The sequence below is a fragment of the Lynx rufus genome, unplaced genomic scaffold (genome assembly GCF_022079265.1).
Source record: "Lynx rufus isolate CCGP_SWC_20201006 ecotype Redwood Valley unplaced genomic scaffold, mLynRuf1.p SCAF_3, whole genome shotgun sequence".
Classification (NCBI taxonomy): Eukaryota; Metazoa; Chordata; class Mammalia; order Carnivora; family Felidae; genus Lynx; species Lynx rufus.
The window spans coordinates 30,270,077-30,291,430 of record NW_025814845.1 but is presented as its reverse complement, the minus strand read 5'-3'; the positions used below and the strand labels follow the sequence as shown (position 1 = coordinate 30,291,430).

Below are 21,354 nucleotides of genomic sequence, written 5' to 3'. Positions count from 1 at the left end.
TTATTTTATAGAAAACCAGTATTCATTGAAAATATCAGGAAAGAACTTCATCCATTTTTTTATTCAGCATTTTATGAGTTTTGTGTTTGAATTTCACCTATACCATTTACTACCAGTGTGACCTTTAGTAAGTTCAATATTTTGTAGCCTCATTTTTCTCATCTATGTGTGAAAACCTCACAGGATCGTTAGAAGATTGTGTGTGTGTGTGTGTGTGTGTGTGTGTGAGAGAGAGAGAGAGAGAGAGAGAGAGAGAGAGAGAGAGAGAGAGAAAGAGAGTGTGTGTCCTAATACATGGCCCTTTAGGATTTAAATACATTGTATTTCTGTGGTATAGCGCATATATTACAACTGCTATGTTTGGGACTAGGCTTACAGAGATGAATAAGAGAAAAAAAAAATATTTCAGATACTTATGTGTAACTTTGTTCTAGAAAGAATTAGAGTGGGATAATTATGTAATAAAGGGATGAGGACTATGATACATGTGTATAAGAAATGGTATGAAAGCATGGTGTAGGTATTTTTTATTCATTCTAGGGATACTCGGTCACTAAGTGGATCTAAAAAGACCAGGAATTAGGAAAAGATGAGGGGAAGCCAAGTTAGGGAAGAGAACAGTGGACTCTTCTTTTGGGTCTGGGAATATGGATATACCAACCACCCAGACTCCCTCAACCTTTGCACTTCTGAATGAGTGGTTTGCCGAAAACATTTAAAGGTTTCATTTACTTCTTTGAGATTTAGAATTCTAGCTCCAGAGTGCTGTGTCCTGCAGGGCATCAACTAATATAATTGGATCATAGAATGAAATAGCTTGAAAAGACCTTAGAAATAGTTGGTTTAAGCATTTGATTTTACAAATAAAGACATTGAATTTTAAGGTTTCTTATCCAGTATTTTACATCTGGTGATAGTGGCTGAGCTTCAGATAGAGTCTAGATCTATCATAAGTCCACAGTTGTGTTCTTTCTATACATTCCATTGTTTACCGGAAGAGCCAGTTCAAACTGAGTACTGCTCAACAAATGTGCACCTTGAGAAAGAACAATCAGGTGGTGTTTTTGGTCTGAGAGCAACAGAAATTAAGCTTGAGTTTGAAAAAATGGCAATAACATGAATTCCTACTATTTGTCAGACCATAAATATTTAAAAGTTTCTAAATCCAAAAAGTATATGCAAAACAGATGTTTGTAACCAAAATATCTCAGGATGAATACCACAGCCATGCAGTGTAGCCAATCAGTGCTCCTGATTTTAGCAACCAGGAAAGTAGAGATGAGGACTGCAGTTGCACTGGAAAGAGCAAGGTGATGATACTTTTTTGGAGGGGAAATTATTCTGAAGATATTTTAGGTAATGGTCCACAGAATAGCTAATAGAAGTCTATTCTAGAAGACTTCACATTTTTTAGTTTGTTTTCTTTGGTGAATGGTTTCACAGTAATTTGTTTTCTGGCTTTTACATGAGCATTGTGTATTCTGAGCACATTATTTAACTTATCTGTATATTGAGTATAAAATAGGATTTATAATACTCTTTAAACACTCAGGAAAACACCACTGTTAGTTTTTGCCATTTTCCAGAATATCTATATCCTTTTGTCCTTCTCCCCAAGGGCTACTGGTATTAGTTATATACATCCTCTATTATCACATTCTTTTTTCTTGCTGCTTTCATTCTGAAATAGAAGAAAAGAATAAAGAAATACACAAAATTTAGTTTCTGTCATTCTGTGTAGCTTTCATTCTCAGAATTTCTCTCTATCTCCTACTAATGTGTATGTATCACCACTTCCTTTTTTTCTAAATGACAATCACTTCTTCTCAAGAAGTGAACATTACTCAGTAACAAGAGTTTTGTAGGAATGGAGATCTAATACTTTGAGCAAGGAATAACAATAGACCCATACTATGGCTTAATACATATATACACGATGGTATAGTGAGAGAGGATGAGCAGTGGTATTGCAGTGTGTGCTGTTCAGGTTTGCTTTCCCTTTGGACTTCAGGTATTGAGTTTCCACACCTTTATTCTAGAGAAGGATCACATATTTGCTATAGCATGAGCTCTGCTTGCTATTTGATGCTCTAGCATGACCATGGCTCCTAAATTTCAAGATTTTCCAGGAAGCTTATTAATGGAGCATTTGAGACAGTCCTAGGTTTAAATTCCAGCTGTACCATTTACTACCATTGTGACTGTTAGTGAGTTACTCAGTATTTCTGAGCCTCCTTTTCTTCATCTATAAATATTATCAACCTCATGAGATTGTTAGAGTAAGATGGAATGAAATTTTGTGTATAACTTAAAATAAGACCCTTGCGCTACCCCATAAGATGTAAATAAATGGTAATTTTTGTGGTACTACATCTACATGACAAACACTGGCAATTCTTAAAATAAGTGGAAAGGGATCACAAATCTCCATCTTTTTAACGGTCTCAAAGTGATTCTGCTAGAGTACTTCACAGATCACACCTTAAAAAACCCTTCTACAGGGTTATCTGAATATGCATTGTATCTTCTGAAGGCCAAATTTTGGGTTGTCCCTTGATCAAGCCTACACCATTATAATGCACTGCATAATTTAGTAAATTGTATTATACATAGTCTGTCACTGAGGTTGTAGTTTAGGTGACAGAGGCAGGCATATATTTCAATAGAGAATATAGCGTGGTAAGTATTCTGAAAGAATCATGTCCTTTGTAACACAAAGGAACAGCCCCCATTCCAGGCCAGGGTGGAAATTGGAATAGTTTATTCGAGAATAAGTGGTTCCTGAATTGAATCTTAACAATTATGTAAGTAGGGATTAGACCACTACATCAAGAATGACTGGCTGTATTTCTAGCCTCAGTAACTGGATGTCGGAGAAGATATTGGAGGGATAGAAAAAGATAACGATGTGTGGCCTCTCAGCAGTTGTGTTTAGAAGTCTGGAATTCAAGACTGGTTGGTATAGTTCCTGGAGGAGGTAAAGAAAAGAATGGAAAGGGAGAGAGATGCTAATGCATGCTATTTAGTAACAATCATCAAATGTTTCCTGTTTTCTTTTAATTTAATCTTTCTATAGTTAGAATGATATACAGGGGTGATGTGATTTATAGTAAGAAATATATATTTGGTCTTTGTCCCCCATTTCTGGTACAGAAGTAAAAACCCTTTAAGTTACCGAAGTGCATAAAGCCACATAGGTGTCTTTTGTTATGTTAGGCCTAAGGATGGGGACTGGTTGCCTCTGGAGCCAATTACATGATAAGAGGGTTGGAAACTGAGGTCAGTCACCAATGGCCAATGATTTGATCAATCAACCTATGTATTGAATCTTCCATAAAAACTAAAAAAGACAAAGTTCAGAGAGCTTCCGGGTTGGTGGACATGTAGAGATTTGGGGAGAGTGACAGACTCACAGAAGTAATGGAAGCTCCCTGTCCTTTCCACATACTTTGCCCTATGCATCTCTTTCATCTGACTATTCCTTAGTTATATATCCTTTTATAGTAATCTGGTAAGTAAAATATTGCTCTGAGTTACATGAACTACTCTAGCAAGTTAATCAGACCCAAGGAAGGAGGGGGTTATGGGAACCTAGATTTACAGCCAGTTGGTCGGAAGTATAGGTAACTACCTGGGCTTACACCTGGGCAGGGGCAGGGGCAGGGGTGGGAGGCAGTCCCTTAAGACTGAACCCTTAACCTGTGGGAACCAATCCTATCTTGGATAGACAGTGTCGGAATTGAGTTGAATTGTAGGACACCCTGCTGGTGTTTGGAGAATAGCTTGTTTATTGGGAAGTCCGCCCTGCCCTCCATACACACACATTGGAATTACGTTTAGGAACTGAAAAGAACAGGTCACTGAATCATGAAAGTTAAACCTTTAGAAGCTGCTTCTTGTGAGAAATTATGCTTTATCTAGTTTACTGATTCCAGCTGTGAAAATTGATAATGTTAAATCTAGGAGACATTTTGATTAGGAAAACAGCAAAGTATATGAGAGGAGATACTTACTGTGTATGTGAAAAGAGTACAATTTTTTTAACAAACATTTATATTTTTTATTGTCAAAATGAGAAAGGAAAAGTATGAAGAACAAAGGAGATATATAAATGCAGAATTTTTAAGCTCTTTAGTGTTATAATAACAGGATTAAAAAATTATAAGCTTGTTGAGAATAGGGACTATTTATTTGTTTGACATTCTTTAAGAGTGCTTAATATACTAAACAATTTCTGTGACTATTAAGTATGTATCAGTAATAGTATCAATCTGCAGTGTTAGCATAGTTGATGAGAAATTTTGGAAACATTGTCAGAGATGCAGAAAGAATTCATTTTCTTTATTCATTCTGTCATTTCCTAAAATGATTGCATATGATTACTTCTGTTTGAAGCTTTGTCAGTTATGAAACTTCTTGTTGGTCTTAGATGTTTCTGTTTGTGCATTGGAAGTATGTGTGGGTGTTTTGTTTTTTTTTTTTCTTAATTGCATAAAGAAAACAAAGCTACAAACTAGTTGGTTTTTGTTGCCGCAAACTAATTTGGCTTGCTGCGTATTCCCAGTATCACTTAAGATTATCACATACAATAATTATTATGAAAGATTACTTAAATGTAAGGTTATATTGGAATATAAAAACATTAGGTTTTAAAAGTTAATTATATCTAGTGTTGTTATGTACATAGGTGTATTTTATATGGTATTATTACTAGGTTTATATAATTGTGAATTATTCTTTTTCCCTTTAGCATTTCCTTTATTTTTTCTATGCTTGTTTCTAGTACCATAACTGTCTTTCTTAATGCCTAGTTTTTTTTTCTTTTTTAGTAACCTATTCCAGGGTACTGACTAGTGTAGTTTGCCTAGCAGTTTTCCAGTAGGCTTATTTGTTATTAAATGATCACTGACTTTATTTTAGGTTAAAGCAATTAAATTTTATGCTAGGGATAAAAAAAAAAAAGTCCCCTTTTGGGGAGACCTGCACAAAACAAATTTGATTTCAAAAGATAGTAACTGTACTTAAATTCAGATTTAAAATGTATACCTGTGGGTTAGAGCAAAGTATGTAAGGACTGAGCACTGACTAAAGTATTTTTATTTTCTCAAATGCTAAAGTTTTGCTAAGTTAATTATAGTTTGCAAAATAAATCAAGCATCTCTTAATGACTAATAAGTTTTCCCGAGACTTACACTCTAATGAGAAACATGGATGGTATCCAATTTAATATTGTCTTTATAAAATTAACTTGTGTCAAGATATCACTGAAATTATAGTAGAAATTGTTTCATTTTTCCCTTGTCCCCTGAATATATATTTTTTTATGTTTTTTATGAAAAAACATATAAAGTGACTATTATTTGTTACTGCTTTATAGTTTGGGATGTACTTTTAATATGCATTATCTTCTCACCCAAAACTTATATTTATTCAGCAGAAATATTCATTAAATGTTGATTAAATTGTGTTGATTAAATTTGTGATTAAACTTCTTCCCCCAGTGCCCAACACTTTGTGAATTTAACCTTGTCTTTGGGAGAATCAGGCTCTCTAATAAAGTCCCAATATATTCTTTAGAAACTCCAGCAATAACATGTTTTCTTTGTAGGAACTATTTGATGTAATGCCACCATCTTTGGAATCACCTATGTTTTTCCAGAACTAAAAATTTTATAAATAATTACATACTTATGAATCTCTCCCTCTTTAAAAAGACAAATCATTAACTGAAAGCATAATATTCTGTCAAATTATGAAATAAACTAATAAAAGATACCCATGAAAGTATTAATTGTTAACTTTTTGAAAGAGCATTAAAAAAGATTGTTTACTAAGCAATAATTTCATGGGAGAAATATAGGATAAAAGGCATAAATCACACAATGTTATCCCCTTTCTGTCCTCCACAGTACAGATTTTGCAGTGATAACCTAATGAGTATATAATTCTAGTCAGGGTCTAAAGCAGAAATTTAGTCAAGTCTAAAGCAGATTCTGCTGGTTTTGAATCTTTAAATGCTTTTGATACCTATAGTCACTTTTATTTTGAAAAATATGAATGTGAATCATACTTACGGTAAAATCTTTCCCTTCTATAGAGAGAAATAGCTCGAAAACTTGCAAATCCTAAGCAGCCAACAAACCCTTTTCTAGAGATGGTCAAATTTCTGTTGGAAAGAATTGCACCTGTGCACATTGATTCAGAAGCCATAAGGTAAGCCAGGAAATCTATTCACTCAAAAATAGAATATGGTCTGAAACCACAGTGTGGTAAGTTTAAATTCTGGGTCCCTAAGAAAACCTAAAAAGTCTCCCTGTATACCTTTTTAATATATCATTCAAGTTGAAGGAAGGGCTTACTCTTTTTCTAGTCTTTGACTTACTTCAATGATTTTAATTTTTTTAGAGTTCTTGTGTTTTATTTTTAGCCTATCTGTGCTCATCAAAGAAAACCCTAGAACGCAAAATATGGAAAAAGAAGAAATTTTTAAATCTATAGGCTGTCAGTCAATCTTTGAGTTTTCTTAGCCATTTTGATGGCCACACAATATTCCTGTAGTATGTGTTGTATCATTGTTCAGTTGAGATATGTGAAAACAGAATAGTATTTTGAAAAGAGAACAAGTTGCCATTAGACTAATCTGGTGTCACAGCATGTGTCTGCTATATACCAGTTTGTGTCTTTGAAGAAGCCTGGTAATCTATCTGAATTCTTAATTTTATTTTTAACTTTAATATGTGTATAACATCTCCTTGTCATATGATTGTCAGAATTAGAGATAACATAAAAACTAAGAAACCTGGCACAATAGACATTAACAGCTATTGTTTTTTATTAAGTGTTTTCCATAATTTCATGCATTTCAGTTGTTTCTGATGATTTTTTTTTTTAATTTTTTTTTTTTTCTCAACGTTTATTTATTTTTGGGACAGAGAGAGACAGAGCATGAACGGGGGAGGGGCAGAGAGAGAGGGAGACACAGAATCGGAAACAGGCTCCAGGCTCTGAGCCATCAGCCCAGAGCCTGACGCGGGGCTCGAACTCACGGACCGCGAGATCGTGACCTGGTTGAAGTCGGACGCTTAACCGACTGCGCCACCCAGGCGCCCCTCTGATGATTTCTGTTGTAAACTTCTGTGAATACTTTTCCCTTGCGCTAATCATTTTTCCTGTAGACAAGCTGTATATCTTCCTTTTCATGTTGGGTCACTACATAGTACTTACTGGTTCTCTCTCTCTGTTTTCTTTTGTTTTTATTGGTTCTCTCTCTCTCTCTCTCTCTCTCTCTCTCTCTCTCTTTTTAATGTTTATTTATTTTTGAGAGAAAGAGGGAGACACAGAATCTGAAGCAGAGCCCCAGGCTCCGAGCTGTCAGCACAGAGCCCAACGTGGGGCTCCAATTCACGAACCACGAGATCATGACCTGAGCCAGAATCGGATGCTTAACCAACTGAGCCACCCAGGCAACCTTTATTGGTTTTCTTTTTAAATAGCTTTGGATTAGGAGACCTGATTCTAGCTATTAGTTATTTCACTGTATGTGAATTACTGCTTTAGTTGTATTGAAATGCCAGTTGTATTGGTTTTCTAGGGCTGCCATAACAAAATACCACAGACTGAGTGACTTTAACAACTGAAATTAATTTTCTCACAGTTCTGGAGGCCACAAGTCAAAGATCAAGGTGCCATCAAGTTTGATTTCTTCTGAAGCCTCTCTTCTTGACTTGCAGATGGCCTCCTCTCACTGTCTCCTTATAGGGTCTTACTTTATCTGTGTCCTAATCTTCCCTTCCTATAAGAACAATAATTATATTGAATAATGGCTCACACATTTCACCTCATTTTACCTTAATTATCTGTGTTAAGACCCTACTTTCAAATATACTCACATTATCAGGTACTGTAGATTAGACTCCAACATTTAATTTGGGGGTACACAATTCAGCTTATAACAGCAATGTCTGTCTACCTTTTTCTCTTTTTTTTTTCTAATGTTTGTTTATTTTTGAGAGAGTGAGTGAGTGAGGTAGGTGCAAAGAGAGAGGAGGACAGAGGATCCGAAGTGGGCTCTGCACTGACAGCAGAGAGCTTGACATGGGGCTCGAACTCACCAACCACAAGATCATGACCTGAACTGAAATTAAGAGTTGGAGCTTAGAAAAGTAAGGTTTTCAGAGAGTAAGTGGTTTGTTCACAGCTGGGTAATGACAAAAACCCTAGATTTATTTTATTTTTCCAAAGGATGGAAGTAATTTTATTTTAATTTTTTTGTTTTTACTTATTTATTTTTTAATTGGCTTTTCACCCAATGCAGAGCCCAGTGCAGGGCTTGAATCCACGATCCTGAGTCAAGACCTGAGCTGAGATCAAGAGTCAGGCACTTAACCAACTGAGCCACCCAGGCACCTCTGTTTTAATTTTTTTTATTTGGGTATATTTCAGACACAATGTTAATTAGTTTCAGGTGTACAGCATAGTGATTTGGCATCTCTATACCATATGCTATGGCTCACCACAAATATAACTACCATCTGTCACCATACAACGCTGTTACAATATCATTAGTTATATCCCCTGCACTGTACCTTTTATTCCGATGATGTATTCCATAGCTAGAAGCCTATATCTTCCACTCCTCTTCACCCCTTTTGCCCATCCCCCTTCCCTCTTGCAACCATCAGTTCTCTGTATTTATAGGTCTGATTCTGCTTTTAGTTTGTTTATTCATTTGTTTTTTTTACATTCTACATGAGTAAATCAAAAATATCATAAATCATACTTGTCTTTCTCTGACTTATTTCACTTAGCATAATATCATCTAGGTCCATCCATGTGGTTGCAAATGACAAAACCTTATCCCTTTTTATTGCTGCATATTATTCCTGTGTGTACACATACATACATACACATACCACATCTTTATCTGTTCATCTGCCATTGGACACTTAGGTTGCTTCCATGTCTTGACTATTATAAAAAATGCAGTAAACATAGGGATACATATATCTTTTCAAATTAGTATTTTCATTTGAAATACCCAGTAGTGGAATTACTGGACCATATATTTCTGTTTTTAATTTTTTGAGGAACCTCCCTACTATTTTCCACAGTGGCTATACCATATATTTATATTCCCACCAACACATTTATTATTTTTGATGTCAGTGTCCTTTGCTCTATGCCATTTGATTTTAATGGGGTCAATCAGTATATAGTACATGTAGATAGTACTCTTGCTTTTGCATATTGACTTTGAAAGATACATATAATGGCATTTGCTCTTTGTCTCCATGAGGCTTCACAGGGTTTCATTACTTTAGTAAATTATAGTAAAGCTAGTGGTTGATCTCCAGTCTTAACAGACCAAACACTGCTTTTTCAGTAGCATCATGTTTGGGCTCAGAGAAATCAACTTATGGTTAGGGTTTCTGAGAGACTACTTTCATGCAAAATTCTAGTTTATTTTAATGAGAAATATGTCATATAATATTCTTTCTGTGTAACCAAATCTTTATGGACTATTGTGAATAAAGGGTTTGTTTCTTCATTTAACACACATTTAATGGAGCAATTTGTAAAATACATTGGGTAACTAGGAAAGGATAGTTATTTAACCCAAATTGTGTGGGATGAATTTGTTATTAGAGCAGGTTCTGAAATAGATCACACATAAAATGGGTAGTGAAAGATCAGTAGGAATTATGGAGAGTAGTCAGGTGGAGATTGCAGAAGAACAGGCCACTAGCCCTGTGTCCTTGGGTAGATTATTTAAGCTACTCTGAGCTTTAATTTCCTCACCTTTAAAATAAGGATAATAATACATTTACAATACAATAACAATACACAGCAATAAAATAACAACTGGAATTGTTGAGAGGCTTAAATAACATGGATATATAAAACACTTAGCACAATGCCTCGCACATAGTAATTACCAAATGAACTTTAGTAGCTATTCTAGGAAAAATAAATAGACAAAAACAAAGGCAATTAATAAGTAGTTAGAAAGTAGTATGTGCTTTAACCATAATGAAGGATTTTGGAAGAAAAGAATGAGGATAGTAGAAAATCATCCTAAATATAACCAATTTTTCTTTAGTATATTTCCCCCAGACTTGTGTTTATACAAATACACATATGTGTGCTCCAGTTAGTTATTTATCCATAGATAGTGGTTGAAAGTGAAGTAGTGATTGTAATAGTGGGAGAGAGGAGTAAAATTTTACCTGCAGGGAGAGGGTAAAATTTTAAAAGAGAAAGGTTGAAGACTGAATCCTAAGGAAAATTAATTAAGAGGTTGGCTACAAGATCAGGAATTCATTAAATTTTTTAAAAATTTGACAATATAGTATGGTGACAGATGGTAACTAGACTTATTGTGACCATTTCATGTTTATAAATATCAAGTCACCCTCCTCTACCCCTGAAACTAATATAAGATTGTATGTCAATTCTTCAATTTAAAAAAAAATTGTTTTTAAGGAGGCATGGTCAAAAGTGGAAAATCAGGGGCACCTGGGTGGCTCAGTTGGTTAAGCGTCCAACTTCAACTCGGGTCATGATCTCACAGTTTGTGAGTTCGAGCCCCGCGTCAGGCTCTGTGCTGACAGCTCAGAACCCTGAGCCTGCTTCAGATTCTGTGCCTCCCTCTCTCTCTGACCCTCCCCAACTCACACTGTCTCTGTCTCTCTCAAGAATAGATAAACATTTTTTAAAAAATTTTTAAATGGAAAATCAGGAAAGAGTGGTAACACAGAAGCTAAAGAGGGACTAAAAGTTGGAGAGGTCAGATGCTATCCAGAAGTAAAATAGATACTAAAAATCATCCATTGGATTTAGAAAAAGAAAAAACGTCACTATGGCTAGGATAGTTTCTTTGGAGTATCAGGGGCAAGCTCAGTTTACCAAGGATTGAGAAGAGCATAAGCTAGCCCTTCCCAACATCCACATCATGGTCCACAGAGAAAATGATAAAAATTGAGCAGAGAAGACTGCTCAAACCCAGAGGTGATTGACTTAGCTCAACAGGATCCTAATAGGGTCCACTCTGCAGCCTTGAGATAGGAGAAAATCCAAGGGATAAATAACTTGTTACACTTCCAAACTCTGCTTTAGGAGGTAAATTGGGATGTAGGACAGCCACTGTGGACAGTTTAGCTATAAAATGTTAAAGAGAAAAATTAGATAATGGAAAGAGAGTAAGCCTGAGGAAGGGTCTTTTGTTGTTTTTAATGAAGAAATTTTGAATATTTAAATACCTTTGAGAGGTGCTAATAGAAAAGAAGAGAGGCTGAAGATGGGGGAAGGGGGGTAGAATTATGATAATGCAACATCCCTAAAGAAGAGGAGCAGAAAGAAGAAAATCTTCTCCATGATATGAAAAAACGATAGATACAAATTAGAGGAATTTAGAAGATAGGGTATAGAAAATTAGTTTTCACTCATGGCCTCCTTTATTCTCTGTCAGGTTAAAAGTAATATAAGTAGTCTGCTCAGTGGAAGAATTTAGACCTGAGTTAGAATGGTGAAGATTTATAACAGTTGTTATACAAATTAAAAGAGAAAGAGACACATAGAAGACTTCCCAAGCAATTTTGAACAGACACTTGAATTGGTGATAATCTTTTGCTTCATGATACCCCTATGAAGCATATGGAGTATGTATTATTTCTCTAATTTAGAAATGAAAATACTTTTATAAGAGAAAGGACTGCGGTCCTGGTTTTAAGACTTGGGTCTCTTACAGCTTATTGACTCATAATGATGATCCACCCACATTATAATGAAGGCAGAGATGATGCACTGTATTGTTTTGCACTGTATTTCCAGGATAGACCCTAAGACTTGGCACATAATAGGTGGTCAGTAAACACTTATTAAATAAATGCATACACAACCTCTTAAAAATAATTAGATACACTCATAAATTTTTTCAAACACATTTGTAATCTTGTTAAATTCATGTATCATTTTACAGGATTTCCTCCAAATAGAAAGCATACTTCAGATATTCTTCTCAAATTGGAAATAACTTTTGTTTTTAATATATGTCAGAGCTAAAACTTGTAGAGCAAAATACTGGGTAAGCAAGATAAATAGGACATAAAAAGCATAAACAATGATGGAGCACCTGGGTAACTCATTAAGTTAAGCATACTACTCAATAAATGATCCAATTTAAAAAAAGGGGACAGATTTGAACAGACTTCACCAAATAACGTATACAAATAGGAAATAAGCACAGGAAAAGACAACCAACATTATTACTCATTAGGGAAATATAAATTCAAATTTCAGTGAGAAACCACTACATACCCATTTGAATGGCTGAAATCAAAGATACTGTCCATACCAAGTATTGATGATATTTCAGACTGACTGAACCAAGTGTTGGTGATACAGGAGATAGTTTGCTGTAATATTAAGTATACGTATTAATATTACCATACAACTCAGGAATCCCAGTACTAGATATTTGCCTACAAAAAAAAAGAAAACCTAAATTCCCATAAAGACTTCAAGTTAATTGCTTGTAGCAGCTTTATTTATATCTTTAAACTAGAAATACTCTAAAGTTCATCTGTTGGTAATTAGATAAACATACTGTGATAAATCCATACAATGTAATACTTCTCAGCAATAGAAAGGAACAAACTATTGATTCTATGCAACGATGTGGAGGAATCTCAAGAGAATTATGTCACATAAAAGATGTCAGACACAAAATACGTGAAATTCTAGAAAAGGTAAAATTATAGTGACAGAAACCAGATCAGTAATTGCCAGTGTGGAAAAAGGAGATTGACCACACGGGGCATAAGGCAATTTTTTGTGGAGATGGGAATATTTATATATATATTCACAATGAAACACCAGTTAATACCCACTGGTATGGCTATAATAAAAAAGATGAGTGGGAGAAGACATCAAAAAATTGTTACCCTCATATATTGCTGGTGGGAATATAAAATGATGAAGCTGCTTTGGAAAACAGTTTGGCAGCTGCTCAGTAAGTTCAAACATAGAGGGGTGCCTAGGTGGTTTAGTCAGTAAAGCGTGTGACTTTGGCTCAGGTTGTGATCTCTCAGTTTGTGAGTTTGAACCCCGCATCAGGCTCTCTGCTGTCAGTGCTGAGCCCACTTCAGATCTTCTGTCCCCCTCTCTGCCCTTGCCCACCTTGTGCACATTGCCCCCACTCATGCACACTTGTGCTCTTTCTCTCTCAAAAATAAACATTTGTGGTGCCTGGGTGATTCAGTCGGTGAAGTGTCCAACTCATGATCTCAGCTCAGGTCATGATCTCAGTTTGTGAGTTCAAGCCCCACATTGTGCTTTGTGCTGACAACATGGAGGCTGCTTGGGATTCTGTCTCTCACTCTCTCTGCCCCCTCCCCTGCTTACTCTCTCTGTCTCTCTCAAAACAAATAAACTTTAAATATTAAAAAAAGTTAAAACAGAGTTACTATATGACCCAGCAACTCCACTCACAAATATATGCCCAAGAGAAGTGAAAATATATGTCCATACCTGGATATGAATATTTACAGAAACATTATTCATAATAGCTGAAAAAAAATAGAAAAAAACTCAAATGTCCATCAACTGATAAACTGTCTTACATGCATATACTAGAAGGTTATTCAGGATTAAAGTAAATGAAATACTAATACATAGTATAACATGGATGAACCTCAAGAACAGTTTGCTAGGTGAAAGGAGTCACTCATAAAAGACTACGTACATATCGTGTGAGTCTATTTATATGAAATATTCAGAATAGGCAAATGTGTAGCAGCAGAAGGCAAATTAGTAAATGACTAGGAATAGAGGAGATACAAGTGAACAGCAGTGACTCCTATTGGAAAAGGGATTTTTTGGGGAATGGGGTGAAATCTAAAATTAGATTGTGGTAATGGTTATACAACCCTGTGAATATAAACTAAAAACCACCGAATTATACATTTTAAATAGGTGAGTTATATGATACATAAATTATATTTCCAGCTAGTGTTTAATACACTCCTGTTTTTTAAAAAAATGTTTATCAATTGAAGATACTGAGGAAGTTTTTAAATTATTCTTGTGATGTTAAAAGGGAAATAAAAGTACTAAAAGTGGTTTAAATTATATAGAAGATGTATGTGTGACCTTATGTATTTTATACTTAAAATTTTTTAATAGTTTGACTAAAATATGTGTATTTTTCCAAGGGAAAAATTTTAACCTGAAACAGTTACGATTAACTTCCATTTGTTAAATATTTGCTATGTACTAGGTCATTTGCTGTAATAATTTAATGCCCCCAAAATAAGGGTTGTTGTTTTTTTTTTTTCAGTTTACTGATGAGGAAACAGCCTCAAAACCAAAAATCACATCTATTGCAACAACATGGATGGAGCTAGAATATATTATGCTAAGTGAAATAAGTCAGTCAGAAAAAGACAAATATCATATGATTTCACTCATATGTGGAATTTAAAAAACAAAACAAATGAAAATAGGGAAAGGGGAGAAAAAGAAGAAGAAAGGGAAACAAACCACAAGAGACCCCTAACGATAGAAGAGACCCCTAACGATAGAGAGCAAACTGAGGGTTGATTGAGGGAAGTAGGTTGGGGGGGGGGGATGGGCTAGGTAAGTGATGGGTATTAAGAAGGGCATTTGTGGTGGGGCACCTGGGTGGCTCAGTCAGTTAAGCGTCCCGACTTCAGCTGAGGTCATGATCTCACAGTTTGTGAGTTCAAGCCCTATGTCCAGCTCTATGCTGACAGCTCAGAGCCCGAGGCTTGCTGCAGATTGTGTGTTGCCCTCTCTCTGTGTCCCTCTCCTGCTCACACTCTGTCTTTCTCTAAAAACTAAATGAACATTTAAAAATTAAAAAAAAAATTTAAAAACAGATAAACATAAGGGAAGGGAAACAAAAATTTTAAAAAAAGGGCATTTGTTGTAATGAGCACCGAGTGTTGTCCGTAAGTAATTAATCACTGAATTCTGCTTCCAAAACCAATATTACACTGTATATTAACTAATTAAAACTTTAAAATAAATTTAAATTAAGGATTTAAAAAAAAATCATATTTGTTTTTACTTAAAATAGTACCACGTTGGGGCGCCTGGGTGGCTCAGTTAGTTAAGCCTCCGACTTTAGATTTCAGCTCAGGTCATGATCTCACAGTTTGTGAGTTCGAGCCCCGCGTCAGTCTCCATGCTGAGCATGGAGCCTGCTTGGGATTCTTTGTCTCCCTCTCTTTCTGCCCCTTCCTGTGTGTGCACACGCTCACCTGCACGCTCACGCTCACCTGCACGCTCTCGCTCTCTCTCTCTCTCTCTCTTTCTTTCTCTCTCTCTCTCTCTCTGAAAATAAATAAACATTTTTAAAAAATAAAATCAGGGGTGCCTGGATGGCTCCATCGGGCACGTGTCCGACTTCAGCTCAGGTCATGATCTCACAGTTCATGAGTTCTAACCCCATGCCCAGCTCTGTGCTGCTAGCTCAAAGCCTGGAGCCTGCTTCAGACTCTGTATCTCCCTCTCTCTGTGCCCCTTCCCCACTTGCACTCCATCTCTGTCTCTCAAGAATAAAGAAACATTTTTAAAAAGCGTTCACCTTGCTTATTAATTAATTTATTTAATTAATTGAAAGTACCATGTTGCTACATAGTCTGATTTTTATTCACAGGTAATGTTCTGTTTTGTGGTGGTTAGGTATGTTTGAAAAACTAATTCCATAATGTTGGACAATTAAATGTTTTTTTATTGATGAATCTGTTTATGAATATAACATGATGCTTCTAATGAACTTCTTTTCTCTAAATCTTTAGGAATAGAATTACTGATTCAGTAAATTAATCACCAAGGATTAATTTAAACTCCTTTGTCCATGTATTTGTTTTTTACTTTGAGTGAATTGTCATTTCTTCATTTAGCAACTGCCATCTATTGTTTTTCTATTGTTGTAAACAATCTCTTTATATATAGAAATCAATGTTAAATTATATTTCCAGTACATATCATTTAATTTTAATCTTGTTGTTTTTCAGTAGAGTTGTACATGGAGTTTGGGCAAGGTTGTGGGTAGATAAAGTAAAAATCTCAGCTGTCAAGTTGGGAGCAAAGTTTAAAAAGTCACAAAATAAGGTTGCCTGGTGGCTCAGTCCATTAAGCATTCTCCTCTTGATTTCGGCTTGGGTAATGCTCTCAGTAGTTCGTGGGATGGAGCCATTGGATTCTCTCTCTTTCACTCTCTCTACCCCTCCCCCACTCATGCACAAGGTCTCTTTTTCAAAATAAATAAACATTTTTTTTTAAGTCACAAAATAATTTTTTCCTCCAGGAACGTACTTGTAGCTAATGTTTAGGTTCTGTATGTGTTCTACCACAATGTAGTTAGGAATTACTGATCTACTAAGGTGGCTAATTTAGATTTTCTTATTTTAATAGTGCACTGGTAAAACTGATGAATAAATCAATAGAGGGAACAGCAGATGATGAAGAGGAGGGTGTAAGTCCAGATACAGCTATTCGTTCAGGACTTGAACTTCTTAAGGTACTTTTAAAATAATTCTGTCTCCATGAATTTACAGTCTTAATTCCAATTCCCTTAAGGATATGCAAGGGTTGGGCTTTATTTCATTGGAAACTGAAAAATTAAACATTTGTAGTAGAAATCATATTTTATAAAAATGTATGTCTTTCACATTACAATAATGTAATTGTTTTACATTATAAAATCATGTTTTGATGATTTGCTATTTCATTCCTCATTTGCATACCTGTATTTAACAACATGTGCTTGTAACAGTATGTTCTAAATGATCTAGTCTTAACTTTCATCTGCTGAAGGAATTATATGACAGTATCTGTCTTATCAGGAAATTTTTAAACAATTGTTACTCATATTATGCCAAAGAATTCAGAGAATAGAGCAATTAGTAAGAGGCAGATCAGGCAAGACTTTGTGGACAAGATATGGCTTAATTTAAGGGTAACACAGCATCGTGAAAGAGAATAATTCTTGGCATATTTTAGGGATTGTTGGGAGTCTAGCCTAACTAAAAAAAAAGGATTGCTTTGGGGAATAATGGGTTACAGGGTTGGTTTTAGATTGGTAATGCTCTTTGAGCAGAAAGGTATTATCAGGGTCTTTCCTTCTGGCTTTCATTATGGCACGGCACTAAACAGAGCTTTCATCAGATGGAGTAAAGAGGAAATTGAAGGAAAGAGATATTTAGATAACTATAATGTATGAACTGAGGGAGAAGAGACAAACCAGTGCAATGGACATTAGATAGAAAAGAGAGTGATGGGATTGTATTGGAATAGTCTTTAATTTCATGGAAAGATTTTGTATTTTTAATGATGAGATATTTTTATATAGTTTTAAGAGTGAAATCTTGAAGATAAGCATTTTTCATAGTTTTGATTCATTTTTTCAAATTTGATTCTCCATTTTTCTGTAAGTAAAATTTACAAGGTCTTATATTATCAACCCTATTACTAACATGTCAACATACTATCTAAATATTATCAGCAAGAATCTCACCGAATGAGACCATCTCTTTACTTTATAACCCATTAAATAAATGCTTATTAAGTAAGTTAATGAAGATTACATACTCCATCCCCTACCCACACCTCTCCACTTGTAGCCTTTATCTCTGATATTATGCTAACTAAGTTGTTTCCACTTCATGGAAAGTAAATTTTGTAGACATGTCCAACTTGCTATAAATTCCTTAGGGATAGACTGGGACTTCTAGAGTAATAAATAAAGGAGTAATAATGTACATGTTTTTAATCGTGACTAAAAGTTCACAGTTATGGCTTCTTTGTTTATAGTTATGACTAGTGAAATTTTGTGATGGATTTCACTTAAAATATTCCTTTTAGACTATCGTTTTGCCAGTGAAATAAAGCTCTGTGTTAACATTTTGTTTACATCACAGTATCACAGTCCATAAAAAAAGAGCCACATTTTTTGCATTCCCAGTTTCAGAACAGACTAAGAGGTAAAGAAGAAAATAGGGCAAAGGCTATATATCAACTCTCATAAGGAGTCTACTGCACAGTATTTCTTTTCACATGTCATTAAACACAACAAATTACAAAGGAGACTATGAAATAAAATCTTTATTCTGTATAGCTAGCATATGCAGCCCATCATTTTGAATTGTATTTATAGTAGAAAATAATTTTCTTCTTTGAATGAAAACCATTGTCTGTACTTCTAAAGCTATATCTATTCCTCCAGGTTCTGTCTTTCACACATCCTACCTCGTTCCACTCTGCAGAGACATATGAGTCCCTGTTACAGTGCCTCAGAATGGAAGATGACAAGGTAGCAGAAGCTGCTATACAAATTTTTAGAAATACAGGCCACAAAATAGAAACAGACCTACCCCAGATACGATCGTGAGTATATTTTTTCTCATGGTAAACACAAAAGTGTTTTAAGTGTAGGAGCCAGTCATTTTTCTTTTTCATGTAGGAAGATAGGAGAGAGGGGAGAGGAAAGACAACTTTTTCTTAGAAGCAGCTTTTCTGTATCCTTTGTATTATCCTTTCTCTGCCTTATACTCCTCCCCTACTATTAGAAGAACAAACTGAAAAAGAAATTAGAGGAACAAACTGAAACTTTGTTTATAACAAGATTATTTTTGAATATTAATATTAATAATCAAAAGTTATCACAGAATTTAGAATTTGTGGTTAGCATTTCTTCCTTATCTATGTACATTTTCTTCCCTCCAACTGGTTTAAATTCAGTAGCTGCTACTAACCTGTCTCACCAAAGAATGGGATAATCAACTAGTCTGTTTAACATTATATCTTATTAGTTGCCTGGTTATTGGCAGTGGTGGTTTTATAATTTTGATCTCTCCCTTAAGATTACCTTTTCTCTGGGGCGCCTGGGTGGCGCAGTCGGTTGAGCGTCCGACTTCAGCCAGGTCACGATCTCGCAGTCCGTGAGTTCGAGCCCCGCGTCGGGCTCTGGGCTGATGGCTCAGAGCCTGGAGCCTGTTTCCGATTCTGTGTCTCCCTCTCTCTCTGCCCCTCCCCCGTTCATGCTCTGTCTCTCTCTGTCCCAAAAATAAATAAACGTTGAAAAAAAAAAAAATTAAAAAAAAAAAAAAGATTACCTTTTCTCTTTCATCATAAGAATGAAATACATTTTGATATTTTTACTTCGACATCATAAAGAGGTTGCCTTAGGATCAAACTTGTGCTGAGAGTTTATGTTTAGACAAAAAATGTGGGAGATGTCTTTTGAAGAAAAAACACATTGTTGATAGCTGTTGAGTCAGAAATTCAGGGTATATGCAAATAGTTCTGGATATATCCAAATCAAACCGTTTTTCCTTACAGGGTAATAATAGGACAAGAGGACTACTGACTCCTAAAGTTTTGGTTTTTTGTTTTTTGTTTTTTTAATGTTTTATTTATTTTTGAGACAAAGACAGCATGAGCAGGGGAGGGGCAGAGAGAGAGGGAGACACAGAATCCAAAGCAGTCTCCAGGCTCTGAGCTGTCAGCACAGAGCCCAACACTAGGCTCGAACCCACGAACCGTGAGATCATGTCCTGCGCCAAAGTCGGACGCTTAACCAACTGAGCCACCCAGGCGTCCCCTGATTCCTAAAGTTTTTATTAAATTTGTAAGCTGATAGTTTAATTTGAGAAATAAGTCAATATTTATTGTACATTCTCTTCATTCTCAGAACTGTACTGACTAAAAGAATTACCACACTTAGTCCCTGGTCTCAAGGTGTTTATAGCCTAGAAATCATAATCTTTGTACTTGTACATTGGGGAAAAAAATCATTGACACACTAGGATAAAGTTTCTGGTGAGTTTTTCAAGGTAGGAAAACCTATTTTAATGTAAAGGATTTCTTCTTAAAGGAATTCTATCCCAGCAGAAGCAGTGGAAAATGGGGGTAGGTGAAATAGTTAACTTTGGACACAAGGAATAAAACGTATTGTTCTTAAGACTAATGAGGAAGGAGGGAGAGAATCATTGAAAAGCAGAGGAGCAAAAACAATGCAAGCCTCAGAAACAACCCTGATGACATCATCGGATTATATAGCACACTAGAAAAGCAAGGGAAAAGGTTAAAGTTGATTTTTGTGTAATCATTTCATTAGGCTAAGAAGAATTAGTAACACATTTAACAACAGTTTGATCAACACTATGTCTTTGTTACTTGTGTTATTTACAAGAACTGCTACTCTGGTAAATGAGTTTGTGAGAAAGACTTTAACAGTGTTCAGTTAAGGAGGCTACTGGGCCATGGAAATCTGTCTCTTAACAATTCTAAATCTGCACACAGAGAAATGTGTCATATTCGTAAGTGTCAAATCAGATTTATACTGACTAGCATATATTCATTGCAGTTTTTTGGTTGAGGTGCATGACCTGGGATCTGGGGTATTGCTTTTAATGTCTAGCCTCCCATTTTCATGAGAGGACCTTTTGTCATCATTGTATTTGATACCACTGACCTTATAATCTATAAAATAGAACCACTGCATTAAATGTATGACAAGTATCTTTCTTAAATTTTTTTTTTTTTGCCTTAAATAGCTTTTCTTCTGATTAAAAGAATACTTAAATGTTCATTGTAAAAAGCTAAAACTTGGGGTACCTGGGTGGTCAGTCGCTTAAGCATCCAACTCGTGATTTTGGCTCAGGTCCTGATCTCAGGGTCATGAGATGGAGCCTCCCATTGGTCTCTGTGCTGAGCGTGGGGCCTGCTTAAGATTGTCTCTCCCTCTCTCTCTGCCCTATCCTGTCATTTTCTCTCTCTCTCTTTCTTTAAAAAAAAAAAAGCAAACTGAAACTTTAGGAAATATAAGGGAGAGAAAGTCATTATCCACACTTTGATATTTCTTTATGAGTATTTTGTCTATCTACTTGCTGTGTATACCTGTTCTTTTATAGGTTGGTAGTTACATCTTCATATAATGTTTTCTTATATCATCAACATTTAATGCTTTAAGACTGTAATGTGTTATTTCCATATTGTCCTATTATTTTACTTTGACCTTCAATGTCAGTATGGAGGTTAAGTGCATGGATTTTGGAGAAGAAGTATACATTTTCACATCCCAACTCCACCATTTCCTAGCTCCATCACCTTAAGAAGCTTAAATAGGGGCGCCTGGGTGGCTCAGTTGGTTAAGCGTCTGACTTCAGCTCAGGTCATGATCTCATGGTCTGTGAGTTCGAGCCCCGCATCGGGCTCTGTGCTGACAGCTCAGAGCCTGGAGTCTGTTTCGGATTCTGTGTCTCCCTCTCTCTCTGCCCCTCCCCTATTCACACTCTGTCTCTCTCTGTCTCAAAAATAAATAAACGT

General features: G+C 35.5%; 1 protein-coding gene across 1 annotated transcript in view; it reads left to right on the top strand.

Annotated features, from left to right (window-relative positions):
- PDS5A (PDS5 cohesin associated factor A) overlaps positions 1–21,354 on the top strand; it is a 140,467-nt gene that overhangs the window by 72,439 nt on the left and 46,674 nt on the right. Inside the window, exons 17-19 of the mRNA XM_047090487.1 lie at positions 6,098–6,213; positions 16,441–16,546; positions 18,251–18,411. Of these exons, the coding sequence (XP_046946443.1) occupies positions 6,098–6,213; positions 16,441–16,546; positions 18,251–18,411 (383 nt within the window). The remainder of the gene's footprint in view (positions 1–6,097; positions 6,214–16,440; positions 16,547–18,250; positions 18,412–21,354) is intronic.